The following is a 17,034-nucleotide window of genomic DNA, read 5'->3' as shown; positions in this document are numbered from 1 at the left end:
AAATGATGGCAGTAGCCTCTATAAAAGCGCTCCATCATGGCCAGCTAACAACATTTAGTTGCGTCCTTATCTTTCCCCTAGAATTCACACTGTGAATCCTTCTAAGATCACTGCACCGATCAGCAATACATGAAGGCGGCTCAAGAGGGAGCTCGGCCAGGGCGGGGAGTGAGCTGGGAGGGGAGTACACCACGATTGTTGCCTGCTAGTAGAATAGTTCTAGTGGAATAGCTGAGCTGCGACGACGGGTTTGTCTACACAGAGCCCGAGTTCCAGCCCAACCTGCAACTTCAAGGCACTGTCTACACAGCTACTTTTGGAGTATTAGTGTGAGAACCACAACCCCGCTAGGCTGGCTGGGTACCCTAAGGTCCATGCACAGGACACTCTGAACTTAGTATCTGATCCATATCCCCTTCGATTAGCAATACCCCGCACAAGCCCATTCCCAGGCCTCCCGGGGTGAACCTCCAGAGAAATGATCTTATTTGTCAGCTGGACCGTGAGCACCACCACATGTTAAAGAGAAATAGGTCAAGTGAAAGTACAGAGAGCGAACAGCAGGCAGATTCGTGGCATGGAAGGGCTGCAGAAAAGGAGAATCTCACTGTGGTTCCGAATACAAGGAATCAAAGGTTAAGGACCATAACCTGCTCCACCTAAAAGGGGCATAGGCTGAAAGATGCAGTGGGAGAAAGTTTAGAGTGGCTATTAGGACAGGCTGCTCTCTCTTGGAGAGGCACCTGGGACAGTTTGCAATGTCATGGGAGACAGCAAGACCGCTAGTGGATTTAGGATGGAGATAAATACTCTGACTCAGAATAGGGAGGTGGATGTGCTTGCTGAATACCACCCTGCACTTGCCATGGCATGGGAAATGGATTAAGATGGAAATCTGTTTCTGTACATCCATGAATTCCACACTCCAAGTCTGGAAATCGACTAATCGGTTCTTCTCGCCTGACGGAGACCTAGATCTAATCCCAAAGGGCAGATACAGACCGTAATAGCGTATAAGAGTCTATCCCATATCCCATTCCAAGAAAACAACACACATCTTAGTCTCAAAAAGTGGCTTAAATTAAAGTTATACAATGTGGGCCAAATGCTCTGTTGGTACATGCGGTGCGTTTGGCTTCTCATCTGGGTATAAACACCAGACACACAAATTCATTAGAGACTAACAAATTTATTTGAGCATAAGCTTTCGTGAGCTACAGCTCACTTTATCTGATGAAGTGAGCTGTAGCTCACGAAAGCTTATGCTCAAATAAATTGGTTAGTCTCTAAGGTGCCACAAGTCCTCCTTTTCTTTTTGCGAATACAGACTAACACGGCTGCTACTCTGAAACAAATTCACTAGCTGTCCCAGCCTGCACGATTGCTATTTTGGACAGACTTGTGAACAGAGTTTTCATGTATCAAGCTTAAAAATTTAAAAGATTTTCTACCGCCAGTGAAGTACACATATGGACACACACACATACTTTAACAGCTTATTTGCACCCCTGGCTTTGCCAGTCTCTGCTTTATCCAAACAAAGATTTCCCAAAACATGTCATAACAAGGCTCTGACGCTTATTTAGGTTTAGTTAAAACAACAGCAGCTGCTTCAGCTAACTACTCATTGGAATTTCTTTGCCACAGGGGGTTAAAGAAAACATTTTTATCTACGATACGCGATATCCTAGAAACTACTTTCATAGCCTGTGCGCAGATTTGACATGCTGCTGTATGGACTCGTTTACATCTCAACTGAAGTGAAATACGCACGAACTGTAGCTTTTCCCAGATTTTCCATGTCCATTAAAACCCACGTAGAAGATAGGAAGGAAGTTCATTTCTTACCTATATCTCATGCCCGTCTTGTGAGCTGTGCAATCTTCCAGCGAGAGCCCGTGCATTTTGAGAAACTCTTCCATGGTTTTGGCTTGTGCTGCCACTCGGACATCTCGCAGTCGCTGCAGCTCCACCACATCCGTATGGCGAACCTGGTGGAGACCCCAGTCCGAGTGGTACCGGCTGGCTACGCTTCTCAGGCTTTCGCTGTATGTCATGGACAGCATTCTGCTGCCGGATTTGGAAATCTGCAAATTTTTCCAGATATTAAATGCTTAACTGAATCTACACACAAGATCTGTGTCCTTCTGGAGACAGGTGTCTAACATTCCCTCTCGATCAGCTAGTAGTGACCTTGTAGGGCACAAACTCACAAAACCAAAACTCCTCCTCTCCAGCTCAGCCAGACAACAAGTAAAACACGTCAGCACCTCTAGTAAACGCTCCTACGCTCACACAGCAAACAGACACTACACTTGCACATGTTCGCAGAAGTCACGTTCTGCTTGCTGGAAGGAAGATCGTACCTAGAGCTAATCCACATACCTCAGAAACTGAAGTCACAAGCAAGTCAAGAAGAACCCTGAGCTACTTTTAAACTGCAAAATAATTTAATCAATCAAAACAAAAGGTTTCCACATAAAAACCAAGCCCCACAGAGAACGCAGCATGAAATAAAGCAGAGCTAGGTGGAATGCTCAGTTGCAAGGCTTGAAGCTGCTTTTGGTCATATGGTGACAAACTGCTGAATGCATTTTAAGCATTAATACTAGACATGCGTTCATGACAGCACGCACTGAAGCTGCGCCTCTTTAGGAAACCCTCACTGTGATGGATTCTGAAGGATTACAAGGGCGGCATTTAGAAACATTTGGGGTTTTAACTATGCAACAACTGGGATCTTTTTTTAAAGCAACAGAATGAATTGCTCTTCTGGGGCGTGATCAGCCCCCACTGAACTTAATGAGAGTCTTTCCTTTGACCTCAACAGAAGCTGGATCGGGTGCTGAATCCTTTAAGCTTGGGGACTAAGAGACCTTCGCTCTGTGATGTTAGGAAGAGTTACGTCAATTCCATAACTCAGTACTGTACATGAGACAGATATTGTGTGTGAACGCAATGAAGATCAAACCAACACACTTCACTTGGAGACAAAAAAGGCCTACAATTTTGTAACCTAAGGCATCTCAGCTTTATCTGCATTAGGCACTTCCTCATGTATTGAAATCACCTAAACGGTCTCCTGGTTAAGAATGAAGATTTAGGATTTCCGCTGACAGAGGCTACAGAAAACCCGCAGGGTATTATTTGCAAAATGTTTCAGAAGAAAAGCCACACCAACACCACTTTGTGATTCAATGGTGCTGCTAAAAACTTTCCCTTAGAGCAGTTACTTTGAAAACTTAATTAAAACGAAAGATGTCATGACGGCTGTGGCAGAGAGTAAAAAACTGCACTCGTTTGCACACTGTCCAGTGCCTGCATATACGCTGCAGAAGGTGTAATTAGTAAATGTCTAGGTATAGCCTTTGGAAAAATCTCTATATGAATGTAACCATCCTGGAAAGCTCAGAGATCTAAGAAGTCTTTAGCAAGAACATTTTTAGCTTTGCTGGATGATTCACCATTACCTGATTTGTCTTAAAGCTTTTGCAAACAAGTTGCAGATCATCACATTTATTTCTCTCAGCAGAAAAAAAATGATTTCTTCAGCTGCTTAAACTTCAGCGTATGTTAGAAGTTGGTATTGTGTCACTGTCACAAAAACCTTGTAGCATGGACTTGTCAGATTGATGTTACAGATGTTTTCATACTGAATGCCTCTTTTCTGGTTGCAGAACAATTACATGGATATTATAGATAGTTATTCCAATGTATTCTGGCAGGGAAACTAGAAATGTATCAAACAGCGAAGTGCTCTCTGCATCAAGAGTTTGTGCCAATTCGTAGAACAAAATCTGGCAGTTTGTGGTTCTTCATATTTCTAATGGCTCCTCCGATTAGATCACTGATCCTGGGTTTTTTATCTGGTTGCTGGTTTGTGAGCGATTGCCCACATATGGTTTGCCCTTCGGTAACTGGTTAAATACATGGTCCACAGAAAATGCCACAAAAGAATTTTTGGGGGGCATTGCATGGATTTGAGTGAACAACATAAAAGCAGAAGTTTAATCGGGTGTCAATTGGCATAACTCCATGAGTGGAGTACACTGATTGACACTGGACAAGGATCTGGCTGTCAGTCAGGCCAAAATGCATGTCTGCACCGTCTGGAATGCAGGAAAAGTTAGCAATCTTATTCGTGCATAAAAGTTCCACCTCAAAGTGGACGCAGCACCCTTTCTCTGCTAGACCCCTGCCCCAAGAGGGGAACACAGTGACAACGGCTTGCAGCAGCTAACTCTTCCGGGACTCTTGGCTGGCTGCACTCTTCAGAGGAAAATGCAATGTCTATGCAGCAGACTGCTGCAATCCGTGCATCGAGCCAATATTTTTATCTGCAGCAGCATGCACGGCACAGGACCACGTCATCGAATCTCCATTCAGTGCAGGCTGCTGAAAATAACCTGCTGACTGTGCACAAGAGCTGGTCTCTCTGAGTGACAGCACACAAACCCCTCCACCACACCAGGGTGCTTTTCAGCAGCGTGAGGATGGGAAGACAGCTTATGATGTTTCCCCATGGCTTTCTGAAATACCCAAAGTATTCAATGTTTCAGGTGCCTGAAGTTAAGCTCTATGGCCACAAGCAGGCACATAAATAAGTGCCTTCATTTTCAGAGAAGCTGGGGTCCTACAGCCCCCGTTGAAGTCAATGCGCAGGGCCACTGGAAATCAGGCCATGTGTTTAGATACTAAATAGGCTCCCCCTGTGGAAATGTTGGCCCTAGTATTTTATCAGTGCCTGTGGGTCACAGTTAGTGCGCTGGACAAGATGGTGCCATTCGTACCTGACCAAAGGAAGCCGACAGCGGCGTGGATAAGTTTGGAAGCACATACCAGTTAACCACAACTGCACATGGACGCTGATGCAATCTGCTTTTAGGGCCCTTCCAGTTTTCATCCTGGCAGGATGAATTCCAGTTTCTCATTGTTTTTAAAGAATGAAAATTGAGGTGATCTGGACCCAGATCAAGTTTTTATGTTGGGGCCAGAGGTCCCAATCAAGAGCTCCAGAATTTTGCACTGAAGGTACTGGGGAAAACTCTGAGTCTCTGTTTCAGGGGTCAGGGCTGCTCTCACCTCTGAATCTAGTGCAAACCTGCAGTCTGTGAGTTGACCCAGAAAATGCAAAGTTAGGACACGTCCAGAAATCTAGCTATAGTCTCCGAAGAGGTGTTAGATGGGTAGCACGAACAGCGGTAGAAGCATCAACAATTCTTCCAGCAAACAACCAGCACTTGCTCTTCCCTATGCGACACCAGCACGTTGACACCACAGTTGTACATTAGATGCAGTGATATAGCTTAGTTCTCAGTTTCTCAGCAAAACACAAGGCATAAGAATAACAACGACTATATAATTGCTTTTCCTGAGACAAACTCATAAGCGTCAGATGCAAGCTAAATTTTGCGGTATTTTCTCTCAAAGAGCACAGAAGATGCATCACTTTTCCAACCAACTGTAACCTCTAAAGAATCAATAACCATTAGTGTGCAAGCAATTAATGTGAAAAACCCCAAGAATTCCTGTAACAAACATTATTTCAAGAAATCTTTAAAAAATCCTCAGATTTAGTAAATAATGTAGTGATCAAAATCCACACTTTCACACGGTGACCTGGGGAGTTAAATAGCTGGGCACGCTTTTTAGAAAGAGCTTCATAAAAATCACTGAAGTTAGAAATGGAAAAAAGTACTCCATCCTCTTGCCAATACAGGGTTATTCGGACTATGTTTTGCAGTGCTTTGGACATTTGCAACACATGTCTTCCAGTGAAACTACTGGTCAGGATCTTCTGCATTTGATAGTCACATTTTCCACTCTTCTTTCACATCAAATATGAGGGATTTTCCCATTTCCTGCTTCACTGCAGCACCCAAGGAGTTCTACCAATCTTAGTGTCTAAGGGTCTGATGCAAGCAACGAGAATTTCACCTGAGTAAGGAGGGAAGGGCTGGACTATATGAAAAATGAAGGACTGTATTTAAAGAGTAAAAGCAGAAATTAGTAAGCCTGCTAGCATATATACCTGTGTACCTAGCGTCAAAAGAATTCTCTGGACGGATGCAGGCAGCTCTCCCGGTTCCATTTCTTGAACTATTTGCTGATTGAGGACTTAATACAAATTAGAGGCAAACCTACAATCCTGCACAGTAGTTTTTTAGGGTCCTGTCCAGTTGCAATTAAAGTCATCGGACAGACTGAGATCAGTGGGAGCTGGACCTGACCTGGCTTGAGGAGCGCAGGGCTGGCTGAACAGAGGCACAGCTTGAACATGGCATCTCAACCTCTATGTATTTACGCTTTTGGTTAACATTACTTAGCCGCAAGTGTCGACAGCAGGGTAAAGCCATTTTAATCACCAATACATAGTCACAGTCGTTTATAAAAAATAATTTAACATAACATGGACATGAACAAAATCGCAGTTTGGGATTATAAAACCTGCAGAAGTCTAAACAAAAAATATAAAAATGCACGAGTGACTGTTAAATTATCTCAGATTTTTTATGCATCACAAAAAACAAAAGAACATGACACAAGAATTTCAGCAAACAAAAAATAATTGTATTTTCTAGAACATGTACAGCAATTAAAAACAGAAGAAGTTCCAACATGCATCACACATTTGAAAGGCGGAACGAGTGGAGGCTATATTGAGAAAGCAATGGTCTAAAGCAAGCAAATTAGCAGCTGGTTTCTATTAATAACAGTTTTATTCTTTTAAATATAAACATAAAACTTGCCTGAGTCAACAGTTTGGAGGTAACTGAACTGCCTTCTCTAAAATATAAACAAACCATACAAACACGGAATTCACTTGTACAGTGGAACTAACTGAGAATATTTCAAGATACCCAGCTCCGAAGACATGATAAAATCTATTGTAACATCACCAGAAATGGGAAAAACCCTAACATTTACGAGCCAGCAGCACCAATTAGAAGGTATAAACAGACAGTTTACAAATAGGATTAGTTTCAACCTGACACATCGTAGCTTTGGCATCTATTTCTCTTGTAAAAGATTTATTTCTCATTTTCCTACAGACAGAAAGCTACTGAACTACCAAGAGTTCTTGCCTCCACCAACGGAGCAGGCATCTTGCTTTAAAAGAAAAAATACAAGATCCTAAAAATTATTTCCTAGACCACTTCCTATGTTAAGAAAGCACAGATTATCTATCAATACATATACATATTTCATAATATCAAAAGGACTCTGCCTGTTCCGATAGCTTCAGGAAAAACACAAACTCACCCGGTTTCTTGGAATCCTGCTCATTAAAAGAAAAGTTCTAGCTTATTAGGGGTTCCTCAGATAGCTATAAAAGAAAGTACGGGTGGGTTGTTTTTTTTTCCATCATGGGAGTGTCAAAACTAAATGTCAAAAGCAATTGGTGAATAAGACAGTCACTCCAGAGCCAAGTTTTTTAGCAGGCGCGCCATTAGTTCTATTAGGGTATTTTCCTCTTAGCAAACAGAAGCTAAATTATTCATGACCTTCTCCCTCTCTAAAAGCCTGTGGATGTGCAGCCGCTTTATGAATATTGGCATCATTTACTTTTTTATAAAGCAGATACTTGTCAGACGCTGTGGACAGGCACATCCCGATGAGAGGTTCCACCTCTAACGAGCCACAGTTCTGATGATGAGCTATTGTGGTGGTAAGTGCTATAGCAATGCCTATAAATAAACCCGAAGTGCAGTTCCTTCTGTCACGCTGGAGTAACTCCCTTGGAGTTAGTAGCGTTACCCTGGTATTAAACCAGTGCAACAGGGAATCAGGATCTACAGCTGAACAGTGTGACACTGGCAGACCAGGTGTCAGCTCATGCCAAGGCCCCAGGCCTCACTGAACACTTACAAATGCAGAGCTGGAAATCAGTCTTGCTTACCTGTGTGTGAGCGCTATCCAAATAGATATTAAATGTTAAGTTGATATGAATGTGTTTAGATTTTATGAAATGCTGGTAGGATGCAGCATGTATTGATCTCATTTATAATCTCTACAGCCCATGGTATAAAGTTATACTGTTTGCTACACATCTTGTGTACCAGAGGAGCACTTTACCTGAATCAATGCTTCTTTTCCTGTTTAGTAAGTTACACAATTTACAGAGGTTTACAATGCAATCAAAGGACAGACTTTGTTGACTGCATTACTAACTCCATCCAGGAAGGAGAGACCTGCACATGAACTCATCCCATCAACTTGAATTCTGGGCTCCGGGGGGGAATAAAAATCACTGACAAGGAGAAACTGATCTCTTTGCTGTTTGGCCTCTCACAAGGGCTGGAGCTAAGGAACAAAAGTAGAGATCCCCAGGGTCAACCTGGGTTAGCCCTAAAACACATTCAGTGGACAGATTACAACATTTTACAAGATTACAACATTTCTGTCACCACAGACTAACTTATTTGTGCATATATATTGCCCATTTTAACCTGTAAATAACTCTCTCATTTCTTTTTCCTAGTTAAAAAATCATTTGTTAGTTTACTCTGGGATTGGCTACAAGCATTGTCTTTGGTGAGAGCTCTAAGGTACAGATTGACTTGGGTTACGTGACCGGTTTCTTGGGAACTGAATCTTTAATGATTTTTGGTGTGACCATTTATAGAATCATAGGACTGGAAGGGACCTCGGGATCTAGTCCAGTCCCCTGCATTCATGGACTTATCGCTAAGTCCAGCTTGCTTGAGTGGCAAGACAGACTGAAGTGCCTGAGGGGACTGTCTGTGATACCATGGTAAGACTGGCACAGTGCTTTGGGAGTTCCTATTTGTTACTGGGTTGGTGAAATCTAATTATAGAACATACCACCAGGTTGGGGTGTCTGCCCTGCTTTTTGATAGTCTGCCCTGAGGTTGGCACTCACAGTCATGAACCACTCCAGACACCACGACAAACAGTTTGAAGTAAAAACTTTTCTCCAGTACGTGGTTTGAAAACAAATACTAAGAACAGTTATATTATACACAGATAGATATTAAAAGCTCTTGCTATTTGTGAAAGCAAAGGTTTCATGGAGACTTTCATTATAACCCTCTAATTTTCTCAATGTCTAAAAAAGTTCTCTTAACTGGCAGAAGTTTTCCATGCTTGGTCTAAGCCCAGATGCGAGTTTGTCAGGCCAAATGTATGGACTCACTTTTAAGTCACACCCAAAACCAAAGAGGAGAAAAACCAAAACAATTTTTACAGCAGAAAGAATAAGACTATTTGGATGTAAACCAAAAAATGACTAAAAACTACAAATTGAGACTCACTAGGTTAGTAAAAAGAAAAGGAGGACTTGTGGCACCTTAGAGACTAACAAATTTACTTGAGCATGAGCTTTCGTGAGCTACAGCTCACTTCATCGGATGCATTCAGTGGAACTACTAGGTTAGTAGTTCTCAGAGATTGCTAGAGAAACAGCATACTGATGGGAGAATCAGTTCTGCACAGGGCAATGTGACATTTCCACTACGTTCAGAATTCCAACATTATTTAGTGAGGCCGTGGAATCACAAATACACAACAGCCGTGAGCTATGCAGGTGAGGTGTCTAAACGGTTATTTTCACTGTGGAGTTGAATACTTTTTTTTGACCAAGTGGCTGTGGAAGTGCACAGTGAACTCAGGAGAGAGATTTAAGGGGTGAGGGGGGAATCAAACACAAAAATCTCAACGTTAGGGTCACCTTTTACACACTCAAAAGTCAGGAGGAAATGCAGAGTTTATGGGGCCCAATACTGAAGTTTAACTAAATCGTGCTCATCTCAGCACTAGGGGATGGAGTTTGAGGGGGCATTCGGTCAACCTGGATCGTGTGGCTGGCCAGAACCCAGTGCAAGTTAGAGCAACATTATGGCTGTTCCAACTCACTCCCACCTGCCACAGTCACCCCCAAGCAGCCATTAGAGTAGCTGCGGATTGCCAGAGGGATGCCATCCCCCACAATGCACTTCCTACCCCACGGCTGTAACAGCATGGCACAGGGCACTCTACGCCAGGCCTGTGCCATCCAAAGATTCTTCCTCACCAGGGGAGCCATTAGCTGGCCAGTTACACTTTCCAACCCTTTGGGACTGCTGCAGTGGCAGAAAGGGACTTGAACTGGGCCACGGATCAGGCCAGCTGTGCTCTCATGGAGCATTTTGAATGGCTAGTTACATGGCCAAAAGTAACCTACACTGGGCCCAGGTCTGCTCAGTGCTTATAGGTTACTAGAAAGTGAAAATAATAATAGATTTTTACGAAGTTCCCAAGAGGCATTACCTTGTCTTTGGAATTGTCTGCTTTGAGCGTTTACGCATAGCCTTACATTACGATATGTTCGGGCACACGGGTCACTGCTAAATGGCGAATATAAAGCCACCAAATACACTAATAAAATAAAGAGAAAAAGAACATTTATAAAGCTCTGACTCTGCAAACATGCTCACATGTAGCTTCAAGCCCTGGCACAGTCCCCCTGATCCTTAAGGGACTGTCTCGTACTTAAACAGGTTAGGAAGTATTTGCAGGATCGGGGGCAATAGGACGTTGATGGTAAATCACCCTTTGATGTCTGTGGTGCGGAGTCACACCTGAAGAGAGCACATGTCAAGCAAAGCCAGTGGGAGTCCATGAGATCCTATTAAGGAGAAAAGTGCATGAGGAGTTTTAACTTTTTAATCCATCCTCTCTTTTCAGTGGTACTAATAAGTGGCCATTACTAATACTGACCATGTGCCAAACAACTCATCTGAATTGTTCTTTAGATTTCTTCCATGCCTAGAATTCCCCAGATTTCCATAAACCACCTGTTGATTGCTCAAGGTAATAAATATTAACTGAAAAGTATTTCCATTATTTGTGCAGCATTAGCGATTAGTCGTTTTGCTTTAATTAGCTATTCAATCATTGCTTTGCATATTGTTGTAGAGTCAGTGTAGCTGAGTGATCACTAACTACATATCTAGGAATGCACGAGGATAAAATGTTATGACAGTATTAATGCTGCAAAAACAGGAACATCATGAAAACTATTACTCTGCCAGTGGTTTAAGACACTTCTCCCTCTTTTATAATCTTACCTTACCCCCTCTCCTGCCCCATCCCCCTTCTGTTACAATACTTATTCTGTTTCATTCATGTGGCTTTATGTATGTGTAAGTTGAGAACATCAATTAACGAAGAAGTGTGCAGATTTGGGCTAGAGTGCCAAAAGCAGCCTCATACTTCCTTATCATCCACACTTGTGTCTGGATCAGTGATTGGTTCAGCAATTTGCTGTACTGTTACATCATTAACTTAAGCCTCCAGCAATGTTCAAATAGTTTCCAGCACTCCATTAACACGGTGTTTGTAGGGGGTAAATGGTTCTTTCAATTTTAGACAGTAAAAGGATGAAGAAAAATTATTTCGTCTTAGACCCAAGGTAAGGGTGTTTCTCTTAATGCACATATCCAGATTAACAGGGCCCGGGGACAAGAGCTCTGGGGAAAAACAAGTAGGTCTGGGTTTTGCCAACACATCCTCTCAGTTGTGTAGCAGCCTCACCCTGAGAAATATGCGTGTGTTGTAGTTGAGTGAAAAGACAGGAATATTGACACCACCTCACTCTTGTATCCTGTACGACTATTTTTGACCCGAAGACGTCAGGACACAAGTATCCCCATTTCTGATTTTGAAAATATGGTCCCCTTAGTATGCAATGGGTTCTGAGTGCCAGAATGGAGATTGCTCCATTATCTTAGCTGAAAGAGCCACGGCTGCAGTCTGCTACACCCAGATTCTAGGCTCCCTTGAATGTAGGGGGGGCCAGACAGCAAATGTGAAAAATCGGGATGCGGACAATAGGAGCCCATATAAGAAAGAGACCCAAAAATCAGGACATCTAGTCACTCTACTTGAACGGCTGAGTCAATGTAAACATATATTTCATTGGACGATCAACACACCACAGACTAACATTTTGGCTACGGAGCTCCCCACCAGGCTCCTAATCATCCCCAACCCTCACCCCATGTCTCAGAGAAGGTGACAAATTTATTAGGTGCCACAGGCTGTACCTCTGGCTCTGCAGGCCAAAGTTTTCAGAAGTGACTCGCCAATTTGGACACCTCCATTTTTATAAATCCAACTAGTAATACTTTAAAGGAGCTTGATTTTCAGAAAGAGCTAAGCGCCCATGTCAGGGAATCAGGCCCCTTTAAGGGGTCTCAAGCTGGTCACCCAAAAACGGGGGCACCAAAAATCACTAGTCACTAATCTTAGCCAATAAATGTAAGATGGTACTGTCCCTTCTGGCCAGCGTAATATGGTATGTGAAAAGGTCAAGTCTCTCTCTCTCTCTCTCTCTCTCAACAAGGATGGGATGGAGTTGTAACCAAATTTGTACACTAGACTGTCCTGGGTTTTTTATTTTGATCATTGCCATTTCTGATCTGGCAATTCTTCGGATTTCCAACACACTGCCATCCAAAAGCACTTCACACTTTGCTAAATTATTGTAAACAAACTGCGCACGCGCACACACATTTCTTATTTTGTCTAGGATTAAATTAAATGCAGCCATCTCAGTAATTTAAACGATAGTTCAGCTAATCTGTACAGGTTAATTTGCACAAGCTGAACAATATACATACTTCTGCAGCACAAGCATGAAAACTAGGACCGTGCAAGTAGCTGGCTGAATTTGAATTGCAGAGCTGATCTTCTAACTTTTCCATTCTGTAAGGATAAGGCCTTTTCCTGTAGCCATATGGTAAGGCCTAAGACCTTTGTCTGCTGCCATATTAGGAGAGCAGCAGCCATGAGCTAAGAAGCAGGAAGTCGCATTCTCACATTCCATCTAAATTACATTAACACACTGTAATATCGGGCCGATAAGAAGGAGATCCTGTCCTAATATCACCCACTATCACCAGACTAAGAAACAGATCTTAAAGTGGTTAAAGAAAACTTAGTTTGATAGCATCCTGTCAGGCAAGAAATCACTTATCAATAGTTGTGGTTGTGAAATCCTCATTTCTTTACTATTTTATCTTTACAGTCCCCACTTCCTTATTGTTTGTCTGTATGGTCTCTGTCTGGTTCTTTGATTGTTTCTGTCTGTTACACAATTAATTTTGCTAGGTGTAAATTAATTAAGGTGGTGGGCTCTGATTGGTTAAAGAATTTTGTTACAATATGTTCGGATTGGTTAGTAAAATTTTACTAAAATGATTGGTTAAGATGCTGTTAAGCAGGAGTCAAGTTTCACTATATAAACTGGGGTCCAAGAGGAAGTTCTTTGGGAACCAACTCCAGGACATAGCCCCAAGAACAGAGATGCCAGACGTCAACATGCTGCCAATGACACCCTGCAGAAACTGGAGTCCCCGAGATGGACCTGATCCTGACTGGCCATCAAGAAAAGTTCAACAGTCTTACTGGGAGTGGTAAGCATTGTACGTGTAGCGTGTGCATTCTGTTTTGGTGATTGTTAATAAACAGAGGGTAAGTAGGATATAACTATGTAAGGCTCTTTCACTGGTAAAAGACCCCTTAAACCTGCAAAAGATTAAGCCCCAAGTCCATAGGGAATGGGAGTTTGCTCAAAGTCCAGGGGAGTAGAGCCCAGAGCCCGGAGGAGTAGAGTCCACGTAGGGGTAAAGTTAGAGTGCTTAATTAAGAGGGTAACACCTGAGCCCTAGGAACAGGTTGACGGTGGGTGCCTAAATTAAGAGGGTTACGTCTTGAGCCCTAGGAACTAGGTAGAGGTGGGTGCCTAGAGTGCGCAAGTGACAGAGAATTTTGTGCGGGTAGCAATTCCCTTCAGGCTGCCAGAGCCAACACCTGCTGAGGTTGATGATACATAACATATCCTGGTGTATGACGGGTTGAGACCCCTTCTGAAACGTGCCCTTCTGTAATTATACCCATCACTACTTTTCAGTCCCATTTTTTATAAAAAAATAACAGACTCTGTTACCTGTAGAACTGGAGCTGTCGTTTGGGACTCCCGTACCGAGCACTTCCGACAGCAAGGGAAAGAAAGAAGAAATATTCCACAAATCGCATTAACAACTGGGAAGTGCCAGAAACAGAAAGCTCAGTCTCAGTTCATCCTGCAATAATCTTTGTGCTCTAGCAAACCCGTTCGGTTCATCTCCATCAAAGTCTCTATAAGGGCTTAATGTCTGCACAGTTTCTCTTCACTAGGAGGAGCTGAAAAGCTCTGTGAAAGCTTGACAACAATGCCACCAAGTGAGGGAAAGAATTATGGGCACAAAATTTGTGCAAGACACATGCGCGAGCGGACTGTGGTTCACCTGATTCAACAGAATGTCATTCAATGTTAAAAAAATAAAGTGAAATACAGAAAACATACTCTTAAACCCTTAAATGTAATAGATTATTTGAAAAGAAATTGATGAGTGACCCATTCCTTAAAACAACAGGCACCAAATCTCAGAAGGAAGCTTAAATATTGTTTATGCTATCCAGTGTTTGCACAGTTCTGGAAATGACTTTTCTGTAAGCATCTTCAAAAATCAAGGTTTGGATTTTAGGATTGAATAGTGGCTGCCTCAGAGGGTCATGACAACTGGTTTACCCTGTTTTTCAAAAAACTGCAAAACACGTGCTCCCGTAACAAAGAGAACTTCTGGGTAGTCGGGGAAGCTATAAACTCGGTCGCATGGCTCACCTGTAAATCATCCCTGGAGAGCCAGTCTGTCTTAGCGAGAGTCGAGCAGGGGAGTCAGTAGTAGATTCTGGATACATCGAGCCAGCCTCAGTTTTTGAGCTCCGTTTTCTTTTTTACCTTCTAAAAAGATATAGAATAAAAAGTTACAAACAGAATAAATTGAATTTTTAAAGCACATGAATTTGTGTGTTTCCTCTCATTACTTTCTCTTAGTGAGCATGGAATATTCCCAATGGTTGGAGCTGATGTGGGGGTCAGGACTCTGGGTTCTAATCCTGCCTCTACCACTAATTCACCATGAGCTATTGGGCAGATCACCACCTCTGGGAATAATACGGATGGCCATGAGACCATAGGTTAGGAGCTCTCAAACTGGGGACTGGGACACTTGAGGGGGTTGCGAGGTTATTACGTGGGGAGGGGGGGTGTCGTGAGATGTCAGACTCCACTCCACACCCTGCTTTGCCTCCAGCATTTATAATGGTGTTAAATATATAAAAAGTGTTTTTAATTTATATGGCGGGGTCGCACTCAGAGGCTGCTATGTGAAAGGGGTCACCAGCACAAAAGTCTGAGAACCACTACCATTGGTCTATTGCTAGTACCAGACGCTGCAGAGTGGAAGATAATTATGGAATAACCTCCCAATGGGGGACATCTCATCCTGACCCCCACTCAGCTGGGGGTTATGTCCTGAGTCAGGAGAGGTTACATACTTTTCACATAAATTGCATAATTTTAAAAATCCTGCTGAGTTTGTTCTCATTATCCATGTACACGTCAAATTTCTTCTGAATGCTGCTCAGCAAACACGTCAATGACATACTGTGGCAATGAGATCCACAGGTTAATTATGAATTGTGAAGAGGAGTATTTCCTTCTATTGGTTTTAAATTTTCTGCTGTTCGCTTTCATTGAATGTCCCCTTGTTCTCCTATTCCAAGAAAGGCTAATTAGGGGTATCCAATGTTTCATTTCTGTACCCCTATCTTGTCATCCCCCCTTGCTCATCTCCTCTCTAAACTGATGAATCTGAACTGTATTGATCTCTCTTCATCTGGAAACCTTTCCACCCTCTCGTCACTCTCATTACCTGTCAGTGCCTCCCATTTCTGCTATATCCTTTTAGACACAGGGCGACCACTGTTTCAAGTGGCAGAGGCATTTTAAGTACAAGGGTTGAAATTGCACTTAATAGTTAGATGACATGCCACCAGCAGCTGTGATCCCATCGACACTAGGACTGCCCTGATGTTGTCCCTGCCAGAGAGAACAGACATCAGCAACAGTGGGAAAATGTGCAGACAGGTCTCAAGAAACTCTAGGTATATCCCTTCTCATCAGAACTATGCCAGAACTCAGGAAACTTTATATACACATGGATGCTTTAGATACTTCAAGGTCAAACTATGTAAATGTCCAAGTGCCCACGACACTAGACTATTGATAAGGAAGAACAGATTTGTATTTATACTTTAACGCTAGGGGTTTCAAAAGGTTCTTAACTTCTCTAGCCCAACTCCTACTGAAAGTCAGGGGGAGGGGGTCACTAATTCCTTCAGGCAGTTTTCAAAAATCGCAGCCTAAATTCGCACAGACGCTCTGTTACTGATTTTGGATCTTACACCTTGCTTGAAACACACATATGTACATGCAAATTTTTTTCATCTTTAGCAGGACTGTGGATTATTAGTTGCATAAAAATGAAGCACAACCAAGTGACAATTGAAGAAGCTGCTGTAACTTTGTGCCTAGGCCATCGGCAGCTGTGGAACAAGCCAAATCGAGATGTTTTCTTGTTAATTATCTAGCACCCAAAGCTATGCTGAGCACCTAACAACTGGATTGGCAAACATACAGTATGAACTGCCACATCTCAAATGACAAACTAAGTACAAACTATGAGAGGATGAGAGAACAAACCACATGAACGGATGTGCGATCACGTTGCTTATTCCACTATTAGAAGGGCTTGGGTACCATGGTGTTGGGCACAGTGTAAGTATCCATATAGACTACAACAGAACACAGAAAGTGAACAAAACTAGAGCAGCAAACTCCATCTCAATCCCTCCCGCAACATGCTCCATATGATTCTTGAAGCCTCTGAGTTCATAACTCAGGAATCATTTTGAAGCAGTTCATCATCATCTGTGACCTATAACTCACACCTGGAGCAGACACTTCACGTTATCAGTCAACCCAGATAACAGTATCATGCATCTCCATGAATCAGGACAAGTGCAAATCTGTGGATGAAAAATAGCAGCCTGCTTCCAAAGGATGGTCAGAGCTACTAAGGTGGAGTTTGAAGCTCCAGCCTTATGTTTCCCTGTTTTTTAACCAGCCAGAATTCCAGAAAATAC

At 42.7% G+C, this 17,034-nt stretch overlaps 1 protein-coding gene across 8 annotated transcripts in view; it reads right to left on the bottom strand.

Annotated features, from left to right (window-relative positions):
* KCNAB2 (potassium voltage-gated channel subfamily A regulatory beta subunit 2) overlaps window positions 1-17,034 on the bottom strand; it is a 107,483-nt gene that overhangs the window by 50,449 nt on the left and 40,000 nt on the right. For 4 of the 8 annotated variants that reach the window (XM_075121189.1, XM_075121188.1, XM_075121187.1 and 1 more), the window contains exons 2-3: window positions 14,669-14,788; window positions 13,952-13,993 (exon numbers count right to left, since the gene is read on the bottom strand). In XM_075121189.1, the coding sequence (XP_074977290.1) occupies window positions 13,952-13,993; window positions 14,669-14,745 (119 nt within the window). In that variant the 5' untranslated portion in view covers window positions 14,746-14,788. Of the gene's footprint in view, window positions 1-1,848; window positions 2,082-10,269; window positions 10,378-13,951; window positions 13,994-14,668; window positions 14,789-17,034 lie in introns of those variants that run through there. The other 4 variants (XM_075121186.1, XM_048825258.2, XM_048825264.2 and 1 more) reach the window with 3 other exon arrangements.

This window comes from Caretta caretta, chromosome 18, assembly GCF_965140235.1.
Source record: "Caretta caretta isolate rCarCar2 chromosome 18, rCarCar1.hap1, whole genome shotgun sequence".
Lineage (NCBI taxonomy): Eukaryota > Metazoa > Chordata > Testudines > Cheloniidae > Caretta > Caretta caretta.
The sequence above is the reverse complement of the archived record's forward strand: the minus strand, read 5'-3'. Positions and strand labels throughout refer to the sequence as shown.